General features: G+C 39.7%; 1 protein-coding gene, 1 long non-coding RNA gene and 1 pseudogene across 2 annotated transcripts; 1 reads left to right on the top strand and 2 right to left on the bottom strand.

Moving 5' to 3' along the window:
* The first annotated feature begins 2,999 nt into the window (after nucleotides 1-2,999).
* LOC132295421 (uncharacterized) lies at nucleotides 3,000-6,319 on the top strand. Its single transcript, XR_009478467.1, has 2 exons — nucleotides 3,000-4,304; nucleotides 4,986-6,319. It is a non-coding gene; the product is annotated as an uncharacterized LOC132295421 (long non-coding RNA).
* A 966-nt stretch (nucleotides 6,320-7,285) lies between these two features.
* On the bottom strand, nucleotides 7,286-10,600 carry LOC132295420 (LEAF RUST 10 DISEASE-RESISTANCE LOCUS RECEPTOR-LIKE PROTEIN KINASE-like 1.1; annotated as a pseudogene).
* A 10,701-nt stretch (nucleotides 10,601-21,301) lies between these two features.
* Nucleotides 21,302-24,010, bottom strand: LOC132296498 (uncharacterized). Its single transcript, XM_059794696.1, has 2 exons — nucleotides 22,309-24,010; nucleotides 21,302-22,134 (listed from the first exon to the last, which is right to left on the bottom strand). The coding sequence occupies exons 1-2, from the start codon at nucleotides 24,008-24,010 to the stop codon at nucleotides 21,302-21,304; spliced, it is 2,535 nt and encodes an 844-aa protein (XP_059650679.1).
* Nucleotides 24,011-25,381: the final 1,371 nt, after the last annotated feature.

Below are 25,381 nucleotides of genomic sequence, written 5' to 3'. Positions count from 1 at the left end.
TCTCTCTCACAATTTACAATATCTCAATCTCTATTCTCACATCTGCTGAATCTTCACTTTCCATTCTTCTATTTTATTTGTCTTGGACCAAACTTGGAATATGCCAGAGGTATGTGTTTAATTTTCTTGTTTAGTTTCCTCAACAACTCTTTTTAACCTCTGTTTTTTTGGTGCTCCCATTTTGCTCTCTTACATGCATCTGATTTTCTCTCACTTCCTCTGTCTCTCTCTTAGTTTTTCTAAGTTACTTTCAAAGAATTTGTGAATTAGGCTTTCTTTAGACCTGAATTTGTGTCTCTCTCAGTCTCTTGAGTGTGTCCTAGAGAATGTTCACTTTTCTTCCCAAAAAAAAAAAAATTCTCCACTTTTGTTTGTCATTCAAAATCAAACTATGTATTTGTCTTGAAGTCTCTTCCTTTAATTTCTTAGCTTTCTCGTTATTGGGAGAAAAAAAAAAAGACACATCCACTCTTGTTTGTTTTGAAGTCTCTTCCATTAATTTCTTAGCTTTTTCCTTATCTAAGAAACAGTCGTAAGCTTTCTGTATTTCTATTGGCAATTCCTTTATATTCTGTATTGCATCGTCTCCTTAGAGAAAGAAGAAAAAGAAATAAATTGAAAGTTTCTTGTGAACTAAAAATAGGCGACAATATTGCTAGTTGGTGTGTGCCGTCCTGCACCAAATTAAAAGTGCGTAGTGTGGCCAAGTTTGAATTTATAGAACGCCACTACTACCTCTAACTACTAATATAGTTAGGGTGAGTAGGGATCGTCCCAAGGGAAAAAGGGCAGTATTTGTATGGAAACAATGTTGGATTAGTAGGTCGAGTGATCAAAAGATAATTTGTTTGGTTAATTAACTACAATGTCAATTAAATGGATGCAAGGTAAAGCAATTAAAGTAGAGTAAAATGTAGAGAATAATAGAGAAGGGTCTTGGGACTTAGAGGTCACCACTAAACATCACCTTCCTAGACACTCAATGTGTAATGAATGAGGGGGATTATGTATTGCAATACTAGTGTGTGTTATTAATTGAATCAACAAATATGGATGACTAAATAAGTATATATTGTCTAGACAAACTAGTGAATAGCACAACATATTAAATTGAGCCATTATTACTTCCTTTAAGTCCACAATCAATACACATCATTAAATTAGAGAAATATACTACTTGCATTCATAAGTATGGAACATCAAACAATCAGTTTAGATTGTCCTCCCATCTAAGAAAGTAAAGCAACTACACTACAACTAGGTTGGGGACATGAAAATTAAACTAAGAAAGAGGCACAATCCATCAAGAAATGAGTATGAACCATCAAATAAACCTCAAGAGTATTCCATTTATGTACCATGCTTTAACCATCACTAGATTCATAGCATCAACACACATAGACATGAATCAATATCACAAAACCTAGAGATAAACACATGAAAATCTATTCTAGCATACATAGACATATGAATAGAATAAAATGATCAATTGAAAGTATTAAACTACAAAAATCCTGGTAGAAACAAGATTTATATATATATCAAAGGTCAAGACAAGAATTACAACACTAATTCCCACTAATTACAAAACATCAAAGTCTAGGAGGCATGCTTAAAGTTAGCTCTAGCCCCAAAAAGATGTTTAGCCACTCATTGATGTTGTCATTGATGCGACCCGAGCGTGTGCACAAAATAATGCACAACACTTTGAGTTTGAAAATTAGTGTCAAGTGGGCATCATACTTTAAATTTATAAACCGCTTAGCACCTATACTATGTAGTATGAGTGAGAAGGGATCGTCCCAAGGGATTAAGGGTCGTACTAGGTTGAGGAATGAAGATTAGGGTTAGTAGGTCGAGTAATCAAAATAGTGGTTGGTGGTTGAATTACACTAAGATGCAATTTAAACTAAAGTAAACAATAATGCAATAAGTAGAATAAAAGAGAGAGAGATCTTGGGGTTTAGAGATCACCACTAAGCATACTTTTCTACACCTTTAATGAATGATTAATGAGGGAAAAAACATGTATTACAACAAAGAGTGTGTGTGTGGTTGTTTCAATAAGCACGGATGACAAATTAAGCATATATTGTCTAAGCAACATGGTGGATATCACAACATATCAAATTAAGTCATTAATCCCTTCTTTAAGCTCACAACCAAACACATCACAAGGTTAGAGATATATGTTACTTGCTTTCATAAGTATGGAACATCAACAACAAGCATGGATTGTCCTTCCATTTAACAACTACACTACAACTAAGCTAATGACATGAAATTAAACTAAGTGAGAGGTACAATCCATCAAGAAATGAGTATGAACCATCAAATAAACCACAAGAACATGCCATTAAGCACTGTGTCTTGACAATCTCTAGATCTATAGCATTAATACACATAGACATGCATCAATAACACAAGAAATAGAGACAAACACAAGAACATCTATTCTAGCATACATAGATATATGGATAGAATGAAATGATCAATTGGAAGCATTAAACCATACAAATCATTGAATAAACAAGATCTATGTATATGAAAGTGTCAAAACATATATCACAATACAAATTCCCTTAAAAATACATAAATCTCCTGAATCAGTCCCTCTTTAGCACGATGTTGGGTCAAAGGTCAATGATTGTCTTGATTTATCATAAACAGTGAGAGCACGGTATTGCGCGCTGTATTGGTGTGACAATATGGAGCTGGTCTAGGAAAGACCTTCACTTAAGATAATGGTGTTTTCTAGACTCAAATGATTTGTTTCGAGTGACGAGGTGTGTTAGGTAGGACCAAGTGTCCAATCCGTAGATTATTAAAGATCTCGTTTTGAGGATTTAGGTCCTGGTGAAAGACAATACGTTTTATTGTTCTGGTGACTCTATGATTATGTAGTCGTTGGGAGATTTGTTGCTTAGCCATCTTGTAGTTGTTTCATATGATGATTGTCATATAGTGCGGTTGGTAGTTGCTGGTGCGGTTATGCGATGGTGTAGTTATGCGGTAGATAGCGAGTGTTTGGTCTGACAGGGACATGTAGATTTGAGTTTGAGCTTGATTGTGTGACGAATGAAATTCCTTGTCTAGGGTTTTGTGTATTCTTTAAGGGATAAGTTGGGATTCAATGTTTTCGAGTATGCGGGAACTGTTGGATCTGAATTTCGAGACGAAGTTCTTTTTAAGTGATGGAGAATGTGACAACCCGAATTTTTAAGATTTTAATTTATCTCATTATATTTTATTTAGTTGTCATAATTAAATAATTTAATTATGATTAGACTTACCAAATTAGAGATTTTGGGTTATTGATAATTTATTTTTTTTTTTAATTTTTGATTTTAGTAAATTAGTTTTATTTATTTATTTAGTAAGTTGGTGGGTTTTGATGATAGATGTGTACAATACATGTATTGGATTATTGGTGATGATGGAAAGATGGAGATTTTTAAATTGGTTTGATTTGATTTTATTATATATATATATATATATATATATATATATATATATATATATATTGTATGCTGAAGAGAAGCTTTTAGACGAAGTGGACTGAAAAAAAAAAAAAAAATGAAATGGTAATGGCTTTAGGTGCGGGTCCCACTTGGGAAAATGTGGAGCTGCTGACGTAGAGAGAGAAATGAGAAGTGGTTGTTTTATTTATTTACTTTTTAAGTGGAGATATTTGTTAAGTAAGGTAATGATGGCATCTGATGTGGTAGGAAGCAAAAAAGGGAGTGGCTGCCAAAATTTTGTGGGAGAAAAAAAAAAAAAAAAAAAAAAAAAGTTTGTTGTGTGTCCCACTAGGAGTATTTTAAGCCAAGAAATTCACTTGGCTTTGCTTGGTTCAGTTGGGTTGGTCTGATTTATTGAAGTGAGAGATTGTGTAATGTTTAGTGATTTTTCTGATGACGCATTGGGATTTTAAGCCAAGAAATTCACTTGGCTTTGCTTGGTTCAGTTGGGTTGGTCTGATTTATTGAAGTGAGAGATTGTGTAATGTTTAGTGATTTTTCTGATGACGCATTGGGCTGGTTCAGATGGAGATATTTTGTATAGTTAGTGTCGGTGCATTTTCCTTTTATAAAGTGACTGTTTTGTGACTTTGGTGAGCATATTAATAGAGTGAAGTATTGAAGAAGCACATTCACAGAGAGAGTGAGCCGAGAAAGATATAGTGAGCAGAGAGAGAGAGAGTGAGAGCCGAGATGAACAGACAAGAAAGGTTCGAGAGTTGCAGAGAAGGCCTGAAGTTAGAGGCTTTGATGATCTAGTGAGGAAAAATTCTTTTTTTCAAGGTAGAGGTGCTCTAATTCACTATTTCTTAGATTTCTTGTTAATTGTCCCCTTTAATTTGACATTAAACATGCTTAATTTTAATTTCTTTTGATTGTGTTTGTTAGGGATTATTTGTATTTATGGTGATAAATGTGTGTTATGAGTTAATTGGACTTATTAGTATGATGGTTTTCAATTTGTAAAGAAGCATGCTTAGTGTTAGTTTGTTTCATGATTTTAATTGCTTTGAAAATTTATGTTATAATTATGGAAATAAATGTCTAGAGTTATAAATGTCTAGAGCTTCTTATTAAGATTGTCATGATGATGTAGATGGAATGTGTGTAAATTTTAGTATTGAATTGGCATTTAAAAGAATGATGCATTCATGCATCCATTGGGAAAGAAAAAGGGAAAAATGTTTTGAAAGCAAATGAAACTATTTTGAGGAAATAATTTTGAAAGGTGTTTGTGAAAACTGGACACCTAGAAGGCGCCTAGTGGTCCGTGTTGTGGTAAACTTGTGATTGGTTGATATTTGCTACATACTTGTTGTTGTGGTTGAGAATGTGCATTTTCCTATAGCATGATCCCGTTCACTTTTTATCTGTTCATCGTATCGATTCCCGAGATCATAAAATGTATGTCTTAGACACTTCCTACTGAGCTTATGCTTACCCCTTTATTATTAACATTTTTAGGACACGGAAGGGAAGTGGCGGAGACGCTCCTCCACAGGGTTGGTTGGGTCAGTGGAATAAATCTTGGAATGACACGCATATTATATATTGACATAGGAGAGGACGGTAGTGTCCTTAATTGATCTCGGGTTCGGATAAGGACTCGGTTAGCGATTCGAACTCTCAGGTTCGGGTCATTACAACTACGTCAAAGATGGATTGCAAACTCAGAATATTTATTAAAATTTGAGTAAAAATCCTCTGTAATTTTTCCTCTGATAGCAAAATTTTGTGAGTTTGCCCTGTGGTTTTTCCCCCTACACTGGAGGGTTTTCCACGTAAATTTTGGATGTCAGTGTGTTTTTGTTGCTACGTTTATTTTATACTAATTTTTCTTAAGCAAACTATTTGGGACCAACAAGTGGTATCAAAGCGAGTTTGGTCGGTGATATATTATGCTGTGATTAAATTGATGGCTTCAAACTATGGGGTTTGGAAGCCTAAAATGGAAGATATCTTTTATTTTAAGTATTTATGTGACCTTATTAAGGGTGACACTGCCAAACCTGCTCAGAAAAGTGCTAAAGATTGGGAGAAGACGAACGGGAATAACAGAAAATTTGTGGGGCTGGTCAGAAAGTGGATTGATCATAATGTGTTTCACCATGTTCCACATGAGACTAATGCTTATACTCTATGGAAGAAATTGGAGTCGTTAAGAGAGGACGACTACTCAGAATAAAGCATTTTTTTTTATAACAAGTGAATTTGAAGTTCAGGGATTTTTGTTGTGGAGCACTAGAGTGATTTTCAGAGTTTGGTGAACCAGTTATCCAAAATGAAGATGGTGTTAGATGATGAGTTACATGCATTGTTACTTCTTAGTTCATTGCCTAATAGTTGGGAGACTTTGGTGGTATTGCCCAGCAATTCTGTTCTAGATGGTAAAATGACTCTAAAAGGGGTAAAACAAAATACATTTGCATTGACCAATTGTATATCATTTCAGATTAACGCAAGGATTAATCCCAAACAAATCCAAGTAAGAATTCTCTATGCCAAGACAAACAAATCCCAACATGTGTTAGATGACGAGTTACATACATTGTTATTTCTTACATCGTTGCTTGATAGTTGGGAGACTTTGGTGGTATTGCTCAACAGTTCTGCTCTAGATGGTAAAATGACTCTAAAAGGGGTAAAAGATTGTATGTTTTCAATGAAGAATTACGACAAAAGAATGTTCATAGAGATCAAACTCAAGTTCAAGCTCTTGTCGCAGAGGATAAAGACAGAAGGAGGTCCTCGGAGTTTGTTGGAAAATAAACTTGATTTTAATATTTAGTATTTTCAAGTATTTTTGTATCCATGATGCATGTGTGAATTTAACTTATATGTTAGTGAATAGTAAATTGTGTTAGTGGGAGTTAGTGTGATGTTGAAGGTTATGTAAAATCAAGAGTAATGAGAATTAAGTTTAGTAAACACTATGTTAGTGGGTGGTGGACGAGTCTCACGAGCGCCAGAGTTTGAGCCATCCATCCACTCTTTCCCCCTCTATTCCCAACCACTAACCATTAAAAAATAATAATAAATAAATAAAAATAAAATATGCTACCATTGTTATGACAAACACCGGCAACCCATAATCACAGATTCACAATCAAGAATCAACGGAACAAAAGAAAATCACTCCATTGCTTATAACTTTATGTTCAGATTCAAAATGGGTTCCAAAAAAGATACCTATGGATGCATTTTAGACTCTATGTGTAAGATTGAGAAAATTTCACGACTACAATAATCGATTTTGTTACGTAAAGTCAATACAAGTCTGATTCCGCTACACCGCGATACGACACCAGCTTGATTATAGGCCTCTCAAACCCTTAAACCCACTATACCCTTTTTTTCTCTCTTCTCTCTATTTCAGCTTTCTGGGTTGTTTCTCTACAAAACAATAAAAGCCCTAGCATCTTTATAAACTGATTTACAACAGAGACTAGATTTGGAATCAACTAGCTGTTATGTTTGTGGTCTTCAAGTTTTGAGAAATATTTGGTTTTTAAATGCAAATGTTTGTGTTGGTGGGGAATATATTCTCCACAGAACTAGACCAAAAAGTACCACAATTGTTAATCAGAGGTAAGGATGCAAATCAACCAATTAAGAAAAACCCTAATCTGATTTATTTCCAGTAGACTATTTTCTTCTGCTAGCCCTTTGAAAAACCTTTCACCCTGCCAAGCGCAACAGCTTCCAAAAGTCTTCTAGTCATTTTTCTCCATCCCAATTCATATACATTCTTTATAGGCGGAAAGTTCAGCAACTTTAAGATTTTTTATTATCACCTTTAATATTTCAAGTCAGAATTTTCTTCAAGATTTTCTCATTGTCAGAATCTATCGACTTAAATATACAAATAACAGCTCCATTTACATGTACACTCCCTCAACCTTACGTTTAAATTTTCAAGATGAACAACAAAACAAAGACAAGTAGATGATGAGAAGAGAGAAATTCAACCTATTAATTTGAATATATATATATATATATGGGTGTTAAATTGTTTTAGGAAACACTTGTGTTGGATGCGGTAGATCTACTAACCCAACTCTCTGTCACAGAAACTGGTGAAGGTGGCAGCTCTTTACTCTTCAATAACACGACCTCATCGGATTCCGGTGAAGGAGGTGGTTGTCTACCCTTCAACACCCCAACACTGTCAATTACCTTCTCTGTCTCCTCACAATTGCAATCTTGGCCCTGAATTTCCATCAGTGTCTCCAAAACATCATCCATTGTAGGCCTCATTTCCGTCTCAAACTGCAAACACCGAAAAGCCAACTCTGCCACTGAAGTAGTCATTCTCCGCACTTCACTGTCTGACTCAAATCCGAGACTCGGGTCAATCAATTCGTTGAACGCGCACTTTTGGATCCTGTTTACTGCCAATTTAGCCAAATTAATCTCATGCCTATGCCTACCTATGTCAACTGCTGGCAATGATGATATGAGCTCAATTAGGACAACCCCAAAGCTATAAACATCGCTTTTAACAGTAAGTTGGTAACATTGGTGATACTCTGGATCAACGTAGCCCGGTGTCCCCTGTGGAGCAGTTGAGATATGAGTGACATCGGTTGGGAAGAGCCTTGAAAGCCCGAAATCAGCAACTTTGACACAAAAATTGTTGTCAAGGAGAATGTTGTTGGTTTTGACATCGCGGTGTATGATGTCAGAAGCATGGAGGTAAGCCAATGCAGTCGCGGTTTCTATGGCAATGTTCATCCGAATAGACCATGGGAGTGGACCGAACTTTGCTTGATCACCGTGGAGATGGTCAGCAACCGTGCCATTGGGAATGTATTCGTAAACAAGGAGCAGTTCGCGGCTATGTCGTGATGTGCAGCCATAGAGAGTGACAAGATTGCGATGGCGCAGGCGAGTCAGGATTTCTATTTCATTCTTGAACTGCTCCACTCGCTTGTAGTTGTGCTCGTATAAGCGCTTGACTGCCACTTCTCTCCCATCTCGAAGTTTGCCTAGTCCATAAAAAAATATCAAACACTTCCCCATTTTGCACACGCACACACACAAACACAAAAGCGGCAACTTAGAATTTTCTTACCTTGGTATACAGTTCCAAAACCTCCATCTCCAAGCTCTTGATTAGGGTCAAAATTATTGGTTGCTTCTTCGAGTTCAGTGTAGGAGAAGACAGGGACCCCAAAGAAAACGCTACCTCCTTCAAGGTCTGCTCTCGAGGAGGGATCAGAAGAAGTGTTCCTTGAAAGGAAGTATGAAGGAACATACTTCCACTTGTATCGACGCCATATAATAAATACGAGAAAGGCAAGGAGGATAGCAACAGATGCTGAAATAGCTGGAAAAAACCCAAAAAAAAAAAAAAAAAAAAAATATATATATTGAATTCAGCCATTGATTCTGTTGAAAGAAAACAAACTAAAAGCAGAGAAAAAGAAAGTAAAAATGTTAATTTGACCGAAAGCGGTTGAGTGAAATCTTCAAAATTGGAAGTCAATTACTCAATTATATGGTGAAGGTTACAAAGTAAACTTACAGACAAATCATGAAAAACTGAACACACACACATATTATATATTTAATACATTGCGAATATTATTATTTTAGGAGGTATGTACCTGCTCCTAGAATCAATCCATATTTTCTTTTTCCTGCAATCAATGTTGAGCAGAAATATGTTAGTTCCGGCATAAAGAAGTATGAAATCAAAGTAGTGTAGTTGGCTTACTCTTTCAACCTCAACTAAGGATCCAAAAAAAATAAAATAAATAAAATTCCAGCCCCTTATACAGAACCGATTAAGGGTGTAAAAGAGAGTCCTACTGATTGAAGATCTTGACCTGGTTTGTGCGGATTACTTAATGCAGAAACAGTAGCATATATATATATATATATATAGAAACATTCATACCTTTCTCATGACATTGAAATTCTTCACCGACATTTAGGCATTGGCCTCCTCTACTTCGACACTGATTACAATCAGGGGATATATGCAATTCAAGATGGAAAGTTTCAACCAATATTGAAGATAGGTTTGTGGGGTTTAGAGAATTTTGCCACGGCTTTATTGGCAGCTGAATAGCTGAACATTCATGGGGAACAATACCGGATGCTGGTTGATGATCATAAGACTTCAAGTAATTGTAATAAATTGAGTAGCCGCCTCTGCAATCGTACCTAGTATAATTATTACTAGTTTTAAAATAAAACGCTGTTTGAGGAGTATTGTAGCACTTGAAGAAGGTGAGATTGTGTAAGATTGTGAAGGAAATGAAAGGAACGTTGGAAAGAGTTAGATTCCTGAACTTGTCATTACAGCTTCCATTAGATATGTGATCTTCGAGCAGGGGATCATGAATTTGAAGGAATTTGTCACTTGTGATTTTAACATCATACCAGCGTTGGCTTCCTAGTTCGACCTTTGGAACTGGATGATCACAATCTATCACAATACCGCAATGGCCATACGTGGTATTTGTGAAAGGGAAGCGGATGGGACTCTGATTTCCACATTGGAAGAACTGGGGGCAAGTGGGTAGGCTTTTGATATCATCTTCAGTTGAGTAAATAAGCGCTAGATGGGAAAGAAAAACCAAAGCAAAAATGGAGGCAATAGCCATTTGAAGTTCCCCAAAAAAAAAAAAAAAAAAACAGAGGAAATCAGTAAAGAAAAGAAGAAGAAGAGGCAGAAACAAATTCAGTTGTTTAAAACTAGTTAATTATGCCCCCCTTCTTGTTTTTGCTTGTTCACAATACATTAACATATATGTTTCATCTGTCTATCAGCTCAAACACGCCGAGTTGACTTGGAAAATGATAGGGAAGACTTGCAGAAGCAGACTCAGAGAAGACCCAAGACATTACAAATAGCCGGACAAACACTCCAATGAAGAAGTTTCCTACTCATTTCTCTCATTGACCAGCCCTACAAAGACTCCTTGACTCTTCACACACACACACACACACACACACACACTCTCTCTCTCTCTCTCTCTCTCTCTCTCTCCTCATTTTCTAACTTAAACGAAAGGGCCGCGAAGGCCACTGTAGATTTTTAGGCTTGTTTGAAATGTCAAAACTAACAATACTACTAGTAACAACACAACAAAAAAGTCTTGTCTCATAGTGAGAAAGCAAGTGGTGGTGATAATTTTATTAGGGGTCTTGGTCTTAAAAGAACGCAAAAGTCTTTATTATGAAAACGGACATTGAAACTTTATATTGTGTGGTAGTCTTTATTCGTTGGTGTACGAGACGGGGCCAAAGAAAAAAACAGTAAAGCTAAAGATAATAAGTCATGATCATGGATGAATACTTTGGGGAGGTCCATGGTTCTTCCATAATTTCAAAGAGAGTAGTCAGGACTGTGTTTGATTATACTGCCCTCTCCACAATTTGACATTGCTCACAAGGCATTGCATTGTATTATAATACAGTGCAATGCCTAAAAAAAAAAAAAAAAGAAGTGGTCGGGAAGGTTGTAGCCCTCTCATTGGATATTTTATTTTATACATAGAAAATTTCGGTTTTGTTATTAATAGACACTTTAAATAACTGAAAGAAAGGAAATGAATTAGTTATTCCTCAACCTTTCAATTATTCAATGACAAGAATTAAAAGAGGTTGGAGTCAATTCAAAAGTCTAAAACAGCAAAAGGGTGATGGATTGTGCATGAAATACGTGTAATTGGATGTATATTGTGTGTAATTAAGAGGGAAAAAAGAAAATGGGGCCAAGTTTCAATCTTACGATCTCCGCAAACTACATTAAAGCCCGGGGTAGCTTCAGATTTCTATTTCAGTGTCACTAATCTTGAAAGAGAACTTCAAATCTCCAATCTACTAATGAAACTGACTCTAATAAGTGGATGAAGACGGTGATGAGTTAATTTGAAGACTCTTAGTACATCTATTTAGAGTTCTAGTTGTATTGTATGAACAGAGACACTATGCAGCAATTTTTCTAGAAGCCTGCCTTAGCAGTTTTTCAAATGGGGTCGATTAGGGCAGAAATAACTAATTCATGTAGTCAACCAATTCCAGTACTCTCTCCAGACAATACCAATGTAAATCCATTCATTAATTGTTCCTCTTTCATTTGTGAGGCTGGGTGGGAGAAAGCTTGTGAGAGACAAGGCTCTAATGCGAGCTATGTGTGCTCACAAGTTCGACATGAGTATGAAAAAATGAAATGCTATATGTAGGTTCGGGACAGATCCATTTCAGCCCACTGAAAGCGAGCCCAGTGTAACCTTAAAAAGAGTGACAGAAAGAGAAGTGATCTTGTTACACCCATCCCATAAAGCCTACGAAAAAAAGAGACGAGCCCAGTGTCATTGTCCAACCCAAAGATGAAATAAGGGCCGGTGAGAGGCCTTGCTCTGTTGTGCCGACTATATAAGAGGTAAAACCGAATGAAATCAGGCCCATGAGGCCCACAATGTAAAAGCCTAGCAAGGAAACTAGGGTAACTGGAAAGACAATAAATAAAAAGAGTGACAGAAGGGATCTTGTTACACCGATCCCGTAAAGCCTATGAAAAAAAGAGTCAAATGACCAATGCAAGCACAAGTACAACAAACTGAATTATTAATTTTTTACTTTTTAGGAGGCCATATTTTTATTTATTATTATTATATTGTTTTTGGGCATTGGTTATACTTGCCTTAACCTACAAAATATGTAACCACATAACAAGAAAAGATTGATTATAATTTTTGACGGGCCATGTGATATCAGGCCAACCCAAAAGCTAAAATTGCAGACAGTTCAATAAAGCATGGGCCCATGATATGTAGACCCATGATATGTAGGCCCATTAGAGAAGGCATTTGGAATTTGTGAATGGGTCAATTTCGTTCAGTTTTATGCACCAGGCCCGCTACTATAAAGGTTGAAAATTCACATACCATGCTGGTGACCAATTGTGAGCATGTGGCTGGAGTACAAGAAGATGATGATGTACAACATGTGGTTAGTGGTGCTACGGAAGGTGTTGATGGCATAATTTTTTTATTCTGTGACGAGCAGGCACGGATCTATGAAAGGTTCAGTGGGAATATGCGCTCCCATTGAAATATTTTATTTTTACATTTTAAATTCCTAAAATTATACTTTTTGGTATTTATATCCATACAAATTTGAAATTGCCTCCACTAAAATTATGAAAAAATCCTTCCTAAATCCGTCCCTGGCGACGAGCAATGAGAAGACTAACAGTGTTAAAAGTTTTTGCGGTATTAAACATTTGGCAGTAAAAGATGTTTTCAATATCATTCAATAGCCTTCCAGCAAAGAATTTTTTTTTGAAAAGGCATATGGGCTTAGAAAGCGTGACAAGAATTGACCTGCCCATTAATTACCTCACAGGTATTTCAAGTGGATTTCAATATCTATCCAAAGTCATTCAATTACAACTTTTTGACATGGGAGTTCATCTTTCTAATGGGTTTAGACTATGCACACGGAATTGGGTGAATGACACAATTCTAATTTGATTTTTCCAAACGTGGAGTACATTGAAGTGGGCCAGAAGAATTTCTTTGTTGTCATGCTGTTTGGCTCACAAAGTGGTCTGAGGTCGCTAGCCAATGAACGGCTGACCTAGAACGCGGGCGTGCCAGAGTCCTGATAGACTCGAATATTTCTTGCCAAACTATTCCTATCGGGTCGGGTCACCGACCTAAGGTGATTCAGGCGAAAGTTGGAGAGTAGGAATGACCCTCTCCTTAAGGTTGCTATTGCCTTTAAGAAAGGACTTTAAACACTCAAGATAAACATGAATTAGAAGCAACTTAACTGGACAATAAATATACCTGAATCTGCAAACCTTTCTTCATTGAACTTGACTGATTACAATGATGAATGAATTACAAACTCTTGATTGAAATGGAAACTAAAGTATTAAATGCTGGAAGATGAACTAAGTACTAAACTAATAGTGTTAAGTTAAACTTGCTGAAATAAAAGCTAAGTGCTAAACTGAGCTTGATGAAATAAAAGCTAAGTGCTAAATGATAGGAATGCTAAAGGTTGAACTTTAGAAATGGTCTTGGACCTCTTCCTTGTGATGCTTGAGTGGGTATTTATAGAGGCTTCCACCTGGTGTTGTCCCTTTCAACCGTTTCTCTAGAAATTGATTGGTTGTAAGCTGAAAGTGACTTTTCCTAACCACCAGCTGGAAAGGTTGACTAACTTGCACATCCCTCTATAGGCAGATACAAGTATGTTTGACATGGTATTTTTGACTAAATGGTGCCTATTCTTTTATGCTTGATGATTTTGGTCTTCAAGCCATTTTCAGCTCTCTGCACCTGTCATGTCTGGCTTGATTTGTACATTAGCCTGGAGTTATCTGATTATTGACAATCCTGACTTCCCTCATCAGATGTTGGTGAGAACCTTCCATCTGTAGTTCTGAACTTCTGACATTGTCAAGTTGTCCTTTTCTATTTCAAGCTTTCTTCAAACTTCTAGACCTGACTTGTTGGGTTCTTGAAACATTGGGATTCACAACCGGTCTTCATTTGAATTACCCCAAAGATTCCTCAAGTGATAATGACCCGAGACCCCTGATCATGACCATATTTGGTCATAAGTCTTGATCATGGCCATAGTGACTAGAAATCTTGGTTAAGATTCATGATCATGACCATTATGACCGAGAGTCTTATGATCATTGTGACCGAGAGAAATAACGATCGAGACTCTTGATCATGGCTGGTTATGAGTCTTTGGAGAGACTTTGGATTGTGACCATTATAACTGATGGTCTCCTGACCATGACCATTGTGATTGAGAAAGTTGTGACTGAGAGTATTTTGGCCTAAGACTCATGATTATGATGACTGAGACTCTCATAACCATAGCGACCGAGAAGGGTTTTGACCTAAAACTTATGACCATGAGACTGAGACTCTCATGACCAAGATGACTGTGAAGGCTTTGGCCTAAGACTCTCATGATCAAGATGACTGAGACTCTCATAACCATAGTGACTGAGAAGGTTTGGCCTAAGACTCATGATCATGAGACTGAGACTCTCATGGCCATAATGACTGAGAAGGTTTGGCCTAAGACTCATGATCATGACCATAGTAACTGAGAGTCATAACCATAGTGACTGAGACTCTCAATCATAGCCTGTTATGAGCTCAAAACCTCATATCAGTCTTAATGGCCTAAAAATTCCACTCTTCTTCATTCTCAGCCTTAAATCGGATCACCATGATTAGAAATTAATCTTTCGCCCTGATGATCGGACCTTGTAATTTCTGACCACGTGGCATGATTGCCTCGAATTATATTTTAGGTGTTAACAACTGCCCCCCAACTCTATGAAAATGGGTTCATACCGAATTTTTGTAGAGTTGTATTTATTTAGGCCAGTTTTTTGTGTTTGGCCCGGGACCAATCAAAGCTAATTTTGCCTTATAATGTATGGATAATTAAACCCAAATGTTAACAAGAAAAGAGAAGTGTACAATTTCATTTCTTATTTACAATGGCCATTTGTACCTAGGCCATATTGAAGCGTCCAACCCGCTCAAGCTTCAAAAATATACCAGATCAGAACACAACAACAGCTACGGACCACTTTTTGGAGAGAGAAATATAGAAACCCATTTAATCCAACAGAGAGAGAGAAATGAACTATGCAGCAGCTTCACGTCTGTCTCAAAATAAAAGCAAGTCCCATAGGAAAAATGACGAAGTGTGGATCATACTTGCCGCCCAAGAAACATGCAAGTTTTCATTGCAAGCATCAACATTGTCACCCCCACCGGCGACGACGTCACCGGAGACGATGCTCCCACCATTTTCCATTACCCGTACGTGTACCTAACAGTTTTGGGCTTTGCCATTTTGGGTAAGTTTCAAAACTGATCCTTTTGAGAATGTTGGTGAAGAAAGACCAAAAGTTGGCGAGCTTCTAGGAACTACGTGAGCCGATCTATGCATGATGCTGTAGCATCCACCCAACCATCAACATGCAAACCCATTTTTTAATGGGCACTGACCAACCAAGGAACGAACATGATTCATGGTTCATACTGCCAGGCATCGCAACGTGTTTGCCATGGACCGTCGCCGGCCAAGAAGAGATTGTCGCATCGGTTATCTTCTTCATGAAGTCACCGCTGCTGAACCTATCACCGTGGATAGACTCAGTGCTGGAAAACATGTGAGCTCCATTGCAAATACAACGCCGTCATTCTCTTTGGCGACGTCATCGCCGGAGATGGTACTTACGCCGTCGTCCATCATCATACCCAATAGTTTTGGGTTTTGGGTGAACTTTAATCGTCCCACACGTCGGTAAAGAACAGTAAGTTTTGACGCCATTAAATCTGGCGAGAAACGAAGTTCATTCCAGCCAAAGGTGGGCGAACCTCCTGGAACTGCATAAGGGACTCCTCCGGCGATGGGTCTGTATTGCAAACGGGCTGCCGGTGTCCTCACGCTCCAAAAGACTTCGACCGTTCATCCCCAGACCGGTGTTGGCCGTGAAGTGCATCACACTAGTGGGTTTCTTCATGATGTCGTTGCCGCTGAACCCACTGCTGCAGATAGATTCGCCGCCGGAGAAAAACATGCAGGTCTCCATGCAAGCACAACGTTGTCACCCTCACCGTCATCGCCCATCTTCTGTTACAATAACTACAGCAGCCACCTTTGTTGTCATCAAACCTGCAAATGGCGATAATCACGTTCAAACCATTTCCAACCTTCCTGTCTGGCTCCTCGCGGTTTTGGGTTTCAGTGAGCTTCAAACTGACCCACGTGGTGACTGCGAACTGGTGCCGCCGATCAAGATGACACCCACCCATGCACACCATTGTTCTTTGCTCATATCATGGTGACGACGGCGAGCTCTGCAAACTGCGTGGTTGACTGTGCTTTGCCGGTGATGGGTCTGTTTTGCAAAACTACAACTCTCAGGTGATGGTTGCAAGCTGCGTACTTGTTTGTCCCCAAATAGGCGTCGATCATGGAGAAAACGGTCGGCACTGGTGCATTTCCAGATGAAACTCTCGACTTGGGTGGGCAAAATGGAAGTGACTGAAACATGAACTCCTTGTCGCAACAACCATTCTCATTGGTGACATTGGCTAGCTCTATGACAGATAAACCCATGACGTAACCATGATCTAGCTTCCGGCCATGCAGCTCCTCCAGCGACGGCGACGGCGACCCATTTCATTAACTGAGCTGCACTTCGGAGCCTTGATCACAGAGTTTCACCGGCGTCAAAATGATTGCAAGGCGAGGACGGCGACCGGTGGTAGTTCGGCTTTCGCCGGATTCGAGGGAGACATGTTGAAACTGGGTACGTTTTCAATGCTATTATGCTTTTTGTAGATATATACATCTGCAATATGAGCATAAATATACACATGCATATATGTATAAATTTTTATTTTATACAACACATATGCATGATGCAATATCATGTGCCCAGCAAACCCATTTTTTAGTGGGTGTTGACCATATTTTAAATTAAGTTACTAGTCAGGGGTAGGTGCTATCATGTACTTGAGCACGTGAATGGTCCTTGGTGTCTCAACTCAATCGGCTGGCTGTTTGGGAGCTCGATGCATATCTTTTTGGATATAGTTGTGTACAACACGCAACTAATGCAGACATGGTGGTTTGCTCAAATCCACGTGTTTAACATTAATACCTTCATATGAGTATTGATTTTTTTTATTCTGAAACCAAAATTAAGTATATATATACCGTACAAAGCACAGCTGCTCTATCAGTTGAAGCTAATAAATTGCTGGAGTGGCTAGGAACCCTTTCCCTGCTGTCGTACTTCTTTATAGGCAAACATCAACGCCTACAACTTCAAGTCCCAATAATGCTTAGCTTGTATTTCCCACGTGACTGGTCATTTAACTGTCAATTACTGTCCCAACAGTTTTCATTTACCACCGGCTACCTGCTCCCATTATAAGTTTATGTTAATGAGTTCAAAAAAAACTCATTATTGCTACGCCATTTCATCCAAATACAGCTTCCACAGTATATAAGAAATTCTTTCACCACGGAACGATTGTTCCTCTTTCTTCTCAAATTCTTAGTGAGCACATTTGTTCGCGAGACACTGATAGTTCTGTAATCCTTGAGGTGATGAAGAAAAAACCCACCATTAGAGGAGTTGCTCATTTGACCTTGAATAAACTTTGATCTGTTATGCACTCAATCAGGTTCCTCATTTTTCTGCCACCCCTCTTGCCAGATTCTAAATAACTGGTATCAAAAGAAATTCAACAATTGCCGCCGCAAATACATCGGCTCCGGCCAGTGGACCAGTGAGATTTTGAAATGAAATTTCCTCTTCGTCAGTAAACCAAAATTTTGGCTTCCATTAACCTTTTCACTGGTTATTCTCTAATTTCATTCTTTCCTTGCCTTCAGCCAATGGGTGGTAATAAGAACACAACGATTGTCGCTGAGAACACGGCAATTCCGGCCAGTAATAAATCTTCCGGTCGGGCTGGGATTGTTCAAAATCTCGTCAACGAGATCATTGCTACCGATATTTTCAGCACTAGTGAAGTGTTAGCCAGTGTCCTAGGTGTTGACTCCTCACCTAGAATCGGCCTTGCTCCAGCCTTCAGAGATAGTCCACCAACCTCACTTCTTCCCTACTGTCCCTTAGCTGAGGAGCAACTCCCATTTCAGCGCGAGTTCTCTAATCTTGTGGATTCTTCCAACCTTTTCAAAAATTGCCCGATCCCTCAAAGTGACTGGATTGATTGGGTTGATCGGGTTGAACCTCACTACGGAGCATTATGGAAGGAGGTCGGCATTTATGATGCCATCATTCTTTCAAAAAATCGAATCTCTATCGATAAGGAGGCTCTCGTCTCATTACTCTTTTTCTGGTCGAGTTCCACCAATGCCTTCCATCTTCGGTGTGGTATGATTGGCCCAACGGTGCAAGATATCTGTTTTCTTACCGGGCTCAGGCCTCACGGTACAGAAATAAATTCACTTCTCACCGTTCCTGAAGTAGCTTATGAATATCCAAAGAAACCTGACGCTTCTGAGCGCATTACTACCCATGGCCCTTTTATTAAAGCCAGCAAAGGTAAAGGAACTTCGGTTTCCATCGCTGAGCATATTTCTTTCTTGGTGTACTGGCTGAATAGGTTCTTATTTTGCGTTTCTTTGCTCACAGTCACTAAGGAATTTACTCAATTGGCCCTTGCTCTTCACTCGGGCGAGAAACTTGCTCTCGCTCCTTTTTTGCTTTCTTATCTTTACCGTGGCATCGGGGAATATGTTGCTTCCAACTTCAAAACCTGTTTTGGGCCATTCTGGCTATTACAACTTTGGGAATACGCATATTTCCCTGAGCTTTACCCCGATCTCGACTTGTCGACCGCTGTTCCTGTTCCCGGCTATCATTATGCACATATTCAACCAGGAAAAAGATCGTTCAAAACCATGTTCTCCTTTTTTTACAAACTCCCTGCATACCGGGCCAGTCATCTTTTCTTGCCATTCTCTCCTAGACCGAGGCGACCTTTGTGGCTTTCCTATCCCCCTGCCCAGGCTCCACCGAGTTGCCAAGACGAACATACACAAACCTGGGCCAGTTTCTTGATTGCTAGGGACATCTCCTATGGATGTTCAAGAATGGGCTCTCCAAATAGTAAGTGTGGGGTGGAGTATTACAATCCCCCACAATTTGCTAGACAATTTGGTCTCACCCAACTCATTCCACTTCCGCCTTTTCGATCTTTCAATACTTCTTTCTTGGAACGAGTAGTCTTCACCTCAAAAGAAACGGTGGATAGAGTATCCTCCCGGTTTAACCGTCTCTGTAACAAGTTCTCTTTGCAGCCATTTTTGGAAAATCCTGATACTTCTCCATCCTTTGACTACTGGTGGGGAAACCATATTGCGGAGGTTATGGTGGAGGATTCTCGCACTATAACAAATAGGATTGCCTCCATTTTTATTAAACCCCAAGGAGCCTCGACCAAGCCATCAAAAGGGATCAGTGTAGCTAATCCTGGTTCTCCCAGCAGGACGAAAAAATCAAAGTCATCCAAAGAAGGTACACACTCACACTTACATATATATAAATACCAAGTTCTATGCCTTGGATCATAAGAATATCTTTTCCTTTATGCAGCTGTTGACTTCTATGACCCATTGGGAGTTTCTGATCATGAGGCGGAAATGCCTGAGGCTGACGAGGAAAACGTGGTGCTCCCCAAGAGGCCTAAGGTTTTCCTTATGAATTCTTCAAAGCATAATCTCTTAGAACTTTAGCTTACTTATATGTACCACCTAATACCTCTTTTTTAACCTCAATGGTATTCCAGGTGACCAGGGCAGGGAAAGGAAAAAAACAGGTTACCTCAGTTAGGACCACCAACCCTTTACCTCTGATCGATGAAGAGGAGGAAGAAAATCCTGATCCCTTGATGCCATCGACTTTCTCAGTTGAGACAAATATCTCTACCAGCCGTGAGGTAACTATGCTTTGTTTTTACTTTCAGTACCAATGTACGTTGCCGATTCTAATGGCATCTTTATGGACAGGTTTCCTCACACTCGGCTAGGTCGTTGTCAAGAGATAGGATCAACATTTGTGATGACATTGCGAATGCTGATCACCCTCGCACTAGTGGAGTCGAGTGTCAACAAGCCATTACTCAACCAAACACTGTCTTTCATCAGTTTGATGGGGCTGAGGTGATTTTCAAGATGATCTTTCAGTACATCTCCCATATATCTTTATCAAAGTTAGGCATTCAGAAACATTCTTCTCTTGTAGGTTACCCCGGGCACACTACTAAGAGTTCCAAGCCCTTACTCTGCACCAGCGTTTGCTACCAGACGCACCTTTGGCCACGTGACTCGGCCTTCACCAGTTGGTGTGAGTATTTATGACTTATTCTCTCATTCAAGCCTTGACTTGTTTTACCAAATTCCTTTCATTCGCAGGCTGGCTCAAATTCTCAGTCCCAACCGCCCCTTCAAACTTATAGCACGATCGATGACTTTGATGCCTACTTTTCTGAGATAGCGGCTGGGTTTGATCTAGATCCCTTGATGAGTGAGCCAGTTGTTGTGCCTACGTCTTCTAGTCGTCCGCCAGATATTGAGGGGGCAAAAAGATTACTAGTCGCCATCGTGTCCCGAGACCTCTCTGAGATGCCAAGTTTGGCTGCTGATGTGACTGATGCCATGTCCGTCTTGATAGATCATCATGACTTAAATCAAGAACAGATAAACCATCTTCAATCTGTCCAGAGTCGATTCCCGACTCTCGTCTCTGATTTTCAGCTCTCCTCTCAGAAGGCTAGTGAGCTGTCGTCTACGATCCATGAAAAGCTGCAGGAGCAAGAATCTTTGATTCAACAAGAGAAAGACAATGTTTCCCATTTTCGGACCTTAAAATTAACTCATGTTAGGGAAAGCCAAAGAGCAGCAGAGATCGAACGAGAGATAGAACGTCTCAAGATGGAGTTGACTGGAACTGCCCGGTCAAGAGAAGGACTCGCTATTCAGATGAAGGAGATTTATCAAAAGAATGTGGAAATTGATCAGCAGAGAGAATCGGTCTCAAAACAAATTCCTCAACTGAGGGCTAAGAAGGCCAAAGAGGATGAAAAAATGGCCATGTCTAAGAAAGAGTGGGATGAGCTCAGGAGTCATTTTGTTTATCTGCAAAGAAAATGATAGGTAATGACTCTTATAAACTTTTGTACTCAATGAAAACAACGAATGAAATGCATGTCTCTATGGCTTCTAGTTATTTAACCATCTTTGGTTTTATTCTCCATTGTCTCCCACATTGTAGGATAATAAGTTTTTAAGTATCGGCCATTAATCGGTCGAGGGTGTATTTCCCCGTCAAGATCTTGCAAATGATATGCGCCTCCTTTTATGACTTTGTAAACCACAAATGGACCTTCCCAATTTGGTGACCATTTTCCATATTTTCGATCATTCACACCCATTGGGAGGACAGTCTTCCAAACCAAGTCACCTTCACCGAATATTTTGGCCCTAACACGCTTGTTATATGCCCTTGCTACTCGCCTCTTCTGAACTTGTATGTGGTCAAGAGCCCTTAACCTTACTTCGTCTAGGTCCTCCAATTCGACCAACATAGACTCATTATATTCAGCAGGGGTCAAATTGTTTTGCAATGCGAATCTCATTGACCGTACAGTCACTTCCATAGGCAAAACTGCATCATGACCATAGGTGAGCATGAATGGAGTCACACCTATGCTTGACCGTTGAGAAGTCCTATATGCCCAAAGTGCTTCTGATAGAAGTTCATGCCACACCCTAGGGTTATCTTCCACCATTTTTTCAATGATGCCTTTTAGCGTCTTATTAGACGACTCGGCTTGACCATTTCCTTGTGCAAAGTGAGGGGTTGAGTTTAGGAGCTTGATCCCGTACTCTGCTGCAAATGCCTGCACTTCTTTGGCAACAAGGGCTGAACCTCGATCAGTTGTGATTGATTCTGGGATCCCAAATCTATGAATAACATGTTGTTTGATAAACCGAATCACATCTTCTTGGTGCACTGACTTCATGGGCACCGCTTCGACCCACTTGGTAAAGTCGTCAGTTGCTACAATGATAAAACAATGTTATTTAGAAGAAGGTGGATAAACTTTCCCTATCAAATCCATAGCCCATCCTCTAAAAGGCCATGGTTTTATGATTGGTTGCAATTCAATCGCAGGGGCTCTATGGATTGGCCCATGCCTTTGACACGCTTGACATCCTTTGGCGTATGTAATACAATCTTTAAGCATCCCGGGCCAGTAATAAGCGTACCTTCTAATCAGCCACTTCATTTTTATTCCAGCTTGGTGAGCACCACATATCCCTTCATGGGTCTCTCCCATTACTTTCATGGCTTCTTTTTTACTGACACACCTTAGGAGTAGGTCATCTTTGATGCTTTTCCTGAATAGGTCTCCATCAATCATCACAAACTTAAGAGCTTTGATCTTTAGCTTCTTGTCAGCCTTAGGGTCTGGATTTTTGAGAAAATCGACGATCGGTGTTCTCCAATCATTCTCTTCCATATCGTCTTCCACCTCGATTGCAAAGACCTCCGCCAACAATTCTTCCCTCGCCTTAAATGAGGGTAATGACCTTCTCTTTATTCTGATCAAATTCTCCATTATTCCTTCTGGCACCCTAACGCCAGATGCTATTTGAGCCAAATCATTGGCCTCTTTATTATGCAATCTATAAACATGCTTGACCTTTACCTCTGCAAGTTCTTGTAGTAATTGCATGGCTATAGACTGGAATGGTTTGAGGTGCCAACTTTGGCACCTGAAATTGCTGGACAACTGACCGATCACCAAACTTGAATCACCTATGATCTCAACGGTCTGTGCCCCCATCTCTAAGAGTATTTCAAGACCAATAATCAGAGCTTCATATTCTGCTTGATTGTTAGAACATTTGAAATCTAGAAAGAAAGAATATGTTGTTTTCCTGCCATTTGGTGCAATTATTACAACTCCAGCTCCCCCGACATCATTTGCGCTGGATCCGTCAAAAATTAGAGTCCAAGGAGTTAGTTGAATAGCACATAACTCCATTGCATCATAGACTCCCGGATCAACATCCAAGCATGGATGGTCAGCTAGGAAATCAGCAAGTGCTTGGCCCTTTACGGCCCTTTGAGGCACATATTGGAAAATGAATTCCATAAGGGCCAAGGACCACTTGCCTATTCGTCTAGAAATTATTGGACGAGAAAGCATATACTTAATCAAGTCAGTGGCACAAATCACATAAACTAAAACAGGTAGCATATATATTCTCAGTTTGTGAGCAGCAAAATACAAAGCAAGACACATTTTTTCGATTGGCGTATATCGACGCTCAACCGGTGTCAAAATACGACTAAGGTAATACACCGCCTGTTCTTTCCCTACTTCGTTATCCTGGGCTAACAAACTTCCGATTGACTCATCCGCAGCTGAAATATATAACTTCAGCGGCTGTTTCTTCCTAGGTGGCATAAGGACAGGAGGGTTAGCAAGATATTCCTTGATTGATTCAAACACATGTTGGTGATGCTTTTCCCATTGAAAGTCTTCCTCTGATTTGAGCTTTAAGAGCGGAGAAAAGGTATGGATCTTTCCAGCACGATTTGAAATAAATCTTCCCAAGTATGTGATTTGACCAATTAGTCTTTGTAACTCCTCCTTGTTGCGAGGTGGTTGAGCTTCGATGATCGCCCTAGCTTTATTCTTGTCGACCTCGATACCCCTCCGATGCACCAAGAACCCTAGAAAATTCCCAGCTGTCACTCCAAAGGCGCATTTAAGTGGGTTCATCTTCAAACCATGGGTTCTCATTCTCTCAAATGATCTCCTCAAGTCGGCCAGATGTTTCGCCTTTGTCGCTGATTTCACCACCACGTCGTCAATATATACTTCCATAAATTTCCCAATCATGTCATGGAAGATTGCATTCATAGCTCGTTAATAAGTGGCTCCGGCATTCTTCAAACCAAAGGGCATCACCACCCATTCGAAAGTGCCTATGGCTCCCGGACATCTAAATGCCGTCTTGTTAACATCATCCTCTGCTATGAATATCTGGTTGTATCCTGAGTGACCGTCCATGAATGACAGAATCTCATTCTTGGCGGCCGCATCAATCAATTGATCGGCCATGGGCATTGGATACTCATCTTTTGGAGTAGCTAAATTTAAATTCCTGAAGTCTACGCACACCCTAATCTTTCCATTCTTCTTAACCACGGGAACGATATTGGATAGCCAATCACAATACCTTGTGGTCCGGATGAATCCTGCTTTGAGTAACCTCTCAATTTCCTCCTTCACTTTCATAGTCACTTCTATTGACATACGTCTAGGCGCTTGCTTGAACGGTCTGAAACCTTCTTTTATAGGTAGTCGATGCTCAACTAGCTGCCTTGGTAATCCCGGCATCTCAGTGTAATTCCAAGCAAAAGAATCCTTATATTCTCTAAGCAACGAGATCAGTTCAGCTTTAAAGTCAGGTTCTAGAAGATCACTTATGTAGGTTAGCCGAGGCTCTTCTTCTGCTCCCAAATTGATCTCCAACAAAGGATCCTGAACATCGGCTTTCAGATCCTCTAACTTAACTGGAACTGCATCTAGCTCTTCTAGCTGAATAACATCTCGACAATCCCCTGACTCACCTTCTTCTATGATTTCGGCCATATTGGCCGACATGTCACTCCACAACATTGCCCGTCTTTCGGCGAGATATGCTCTCAGCCGTGCCATGCTAGCATTTTCTCCTTCTCCTTTTGGGCTTGGTCCATTAACAACCTGTTGTTTATTAACTTCAACTATCGGCCTTGGCTCGCAGATAACACTTGGCCTCGATAGTTCCTTGAATAAATCAGATAAGTCCCCGTCTGTCAGATTTTTCCTCATCGTCGCCTTCTCAGGCTTGCCATACTTGTCACAACCAATAAGCCTCACAGGACCCATTTCCTCCTCATATAAAACTGCATCAGCCACATGGACCCGAGCTTCGAAAGGCTTATTATCTCCCCATATGACTTGGATTTCATCCCCATCCCAGAAAATCATAAACTGGTGGAGGGTAGAAGGAATGCAAAAATGTGGGTGTAACCAATCACGCCCAATCAAAGCGTTGTAAGCCGCCCCTGCGTCGACCACGAAGAATGCAGTCATGGTTTTACATCTTCCAACTGTCATTTCCAAGGTGACTACCCCTCTGGTCCTGGCTCTGCCCCCCGTGAAATTACTGACTGTCAAGTCAGTGGGAATCAAGTCATCTTCCGTTTTTTGCAGCAACCTCATGGTGTTCATCGGAAGGATATTAAC

Source organism: Cornus florida, unplaced genomic scaffold (assembly GCF_030987335.1).
Source record: "Cornus florida cultivar Cherokee Brave unplaced genomic scaffold, ASM3098733v1 CherokeeBrave_3.0.0_Hap2_Chr02, whole genome shotgun sequence".
In the NCBI taxonomy this organism is placed as follows: Eukaryota; Viridiplantae; Streptophyta; class Magnoliopsida; order Cornales; family Cornaceae; genus Cornus; species Cornus florida.
The sequence above is the reverse complement of the archived record's forward strand: the minus strand, read 5'-3'. Positions and strand labels throughout refer to the sequence as shown.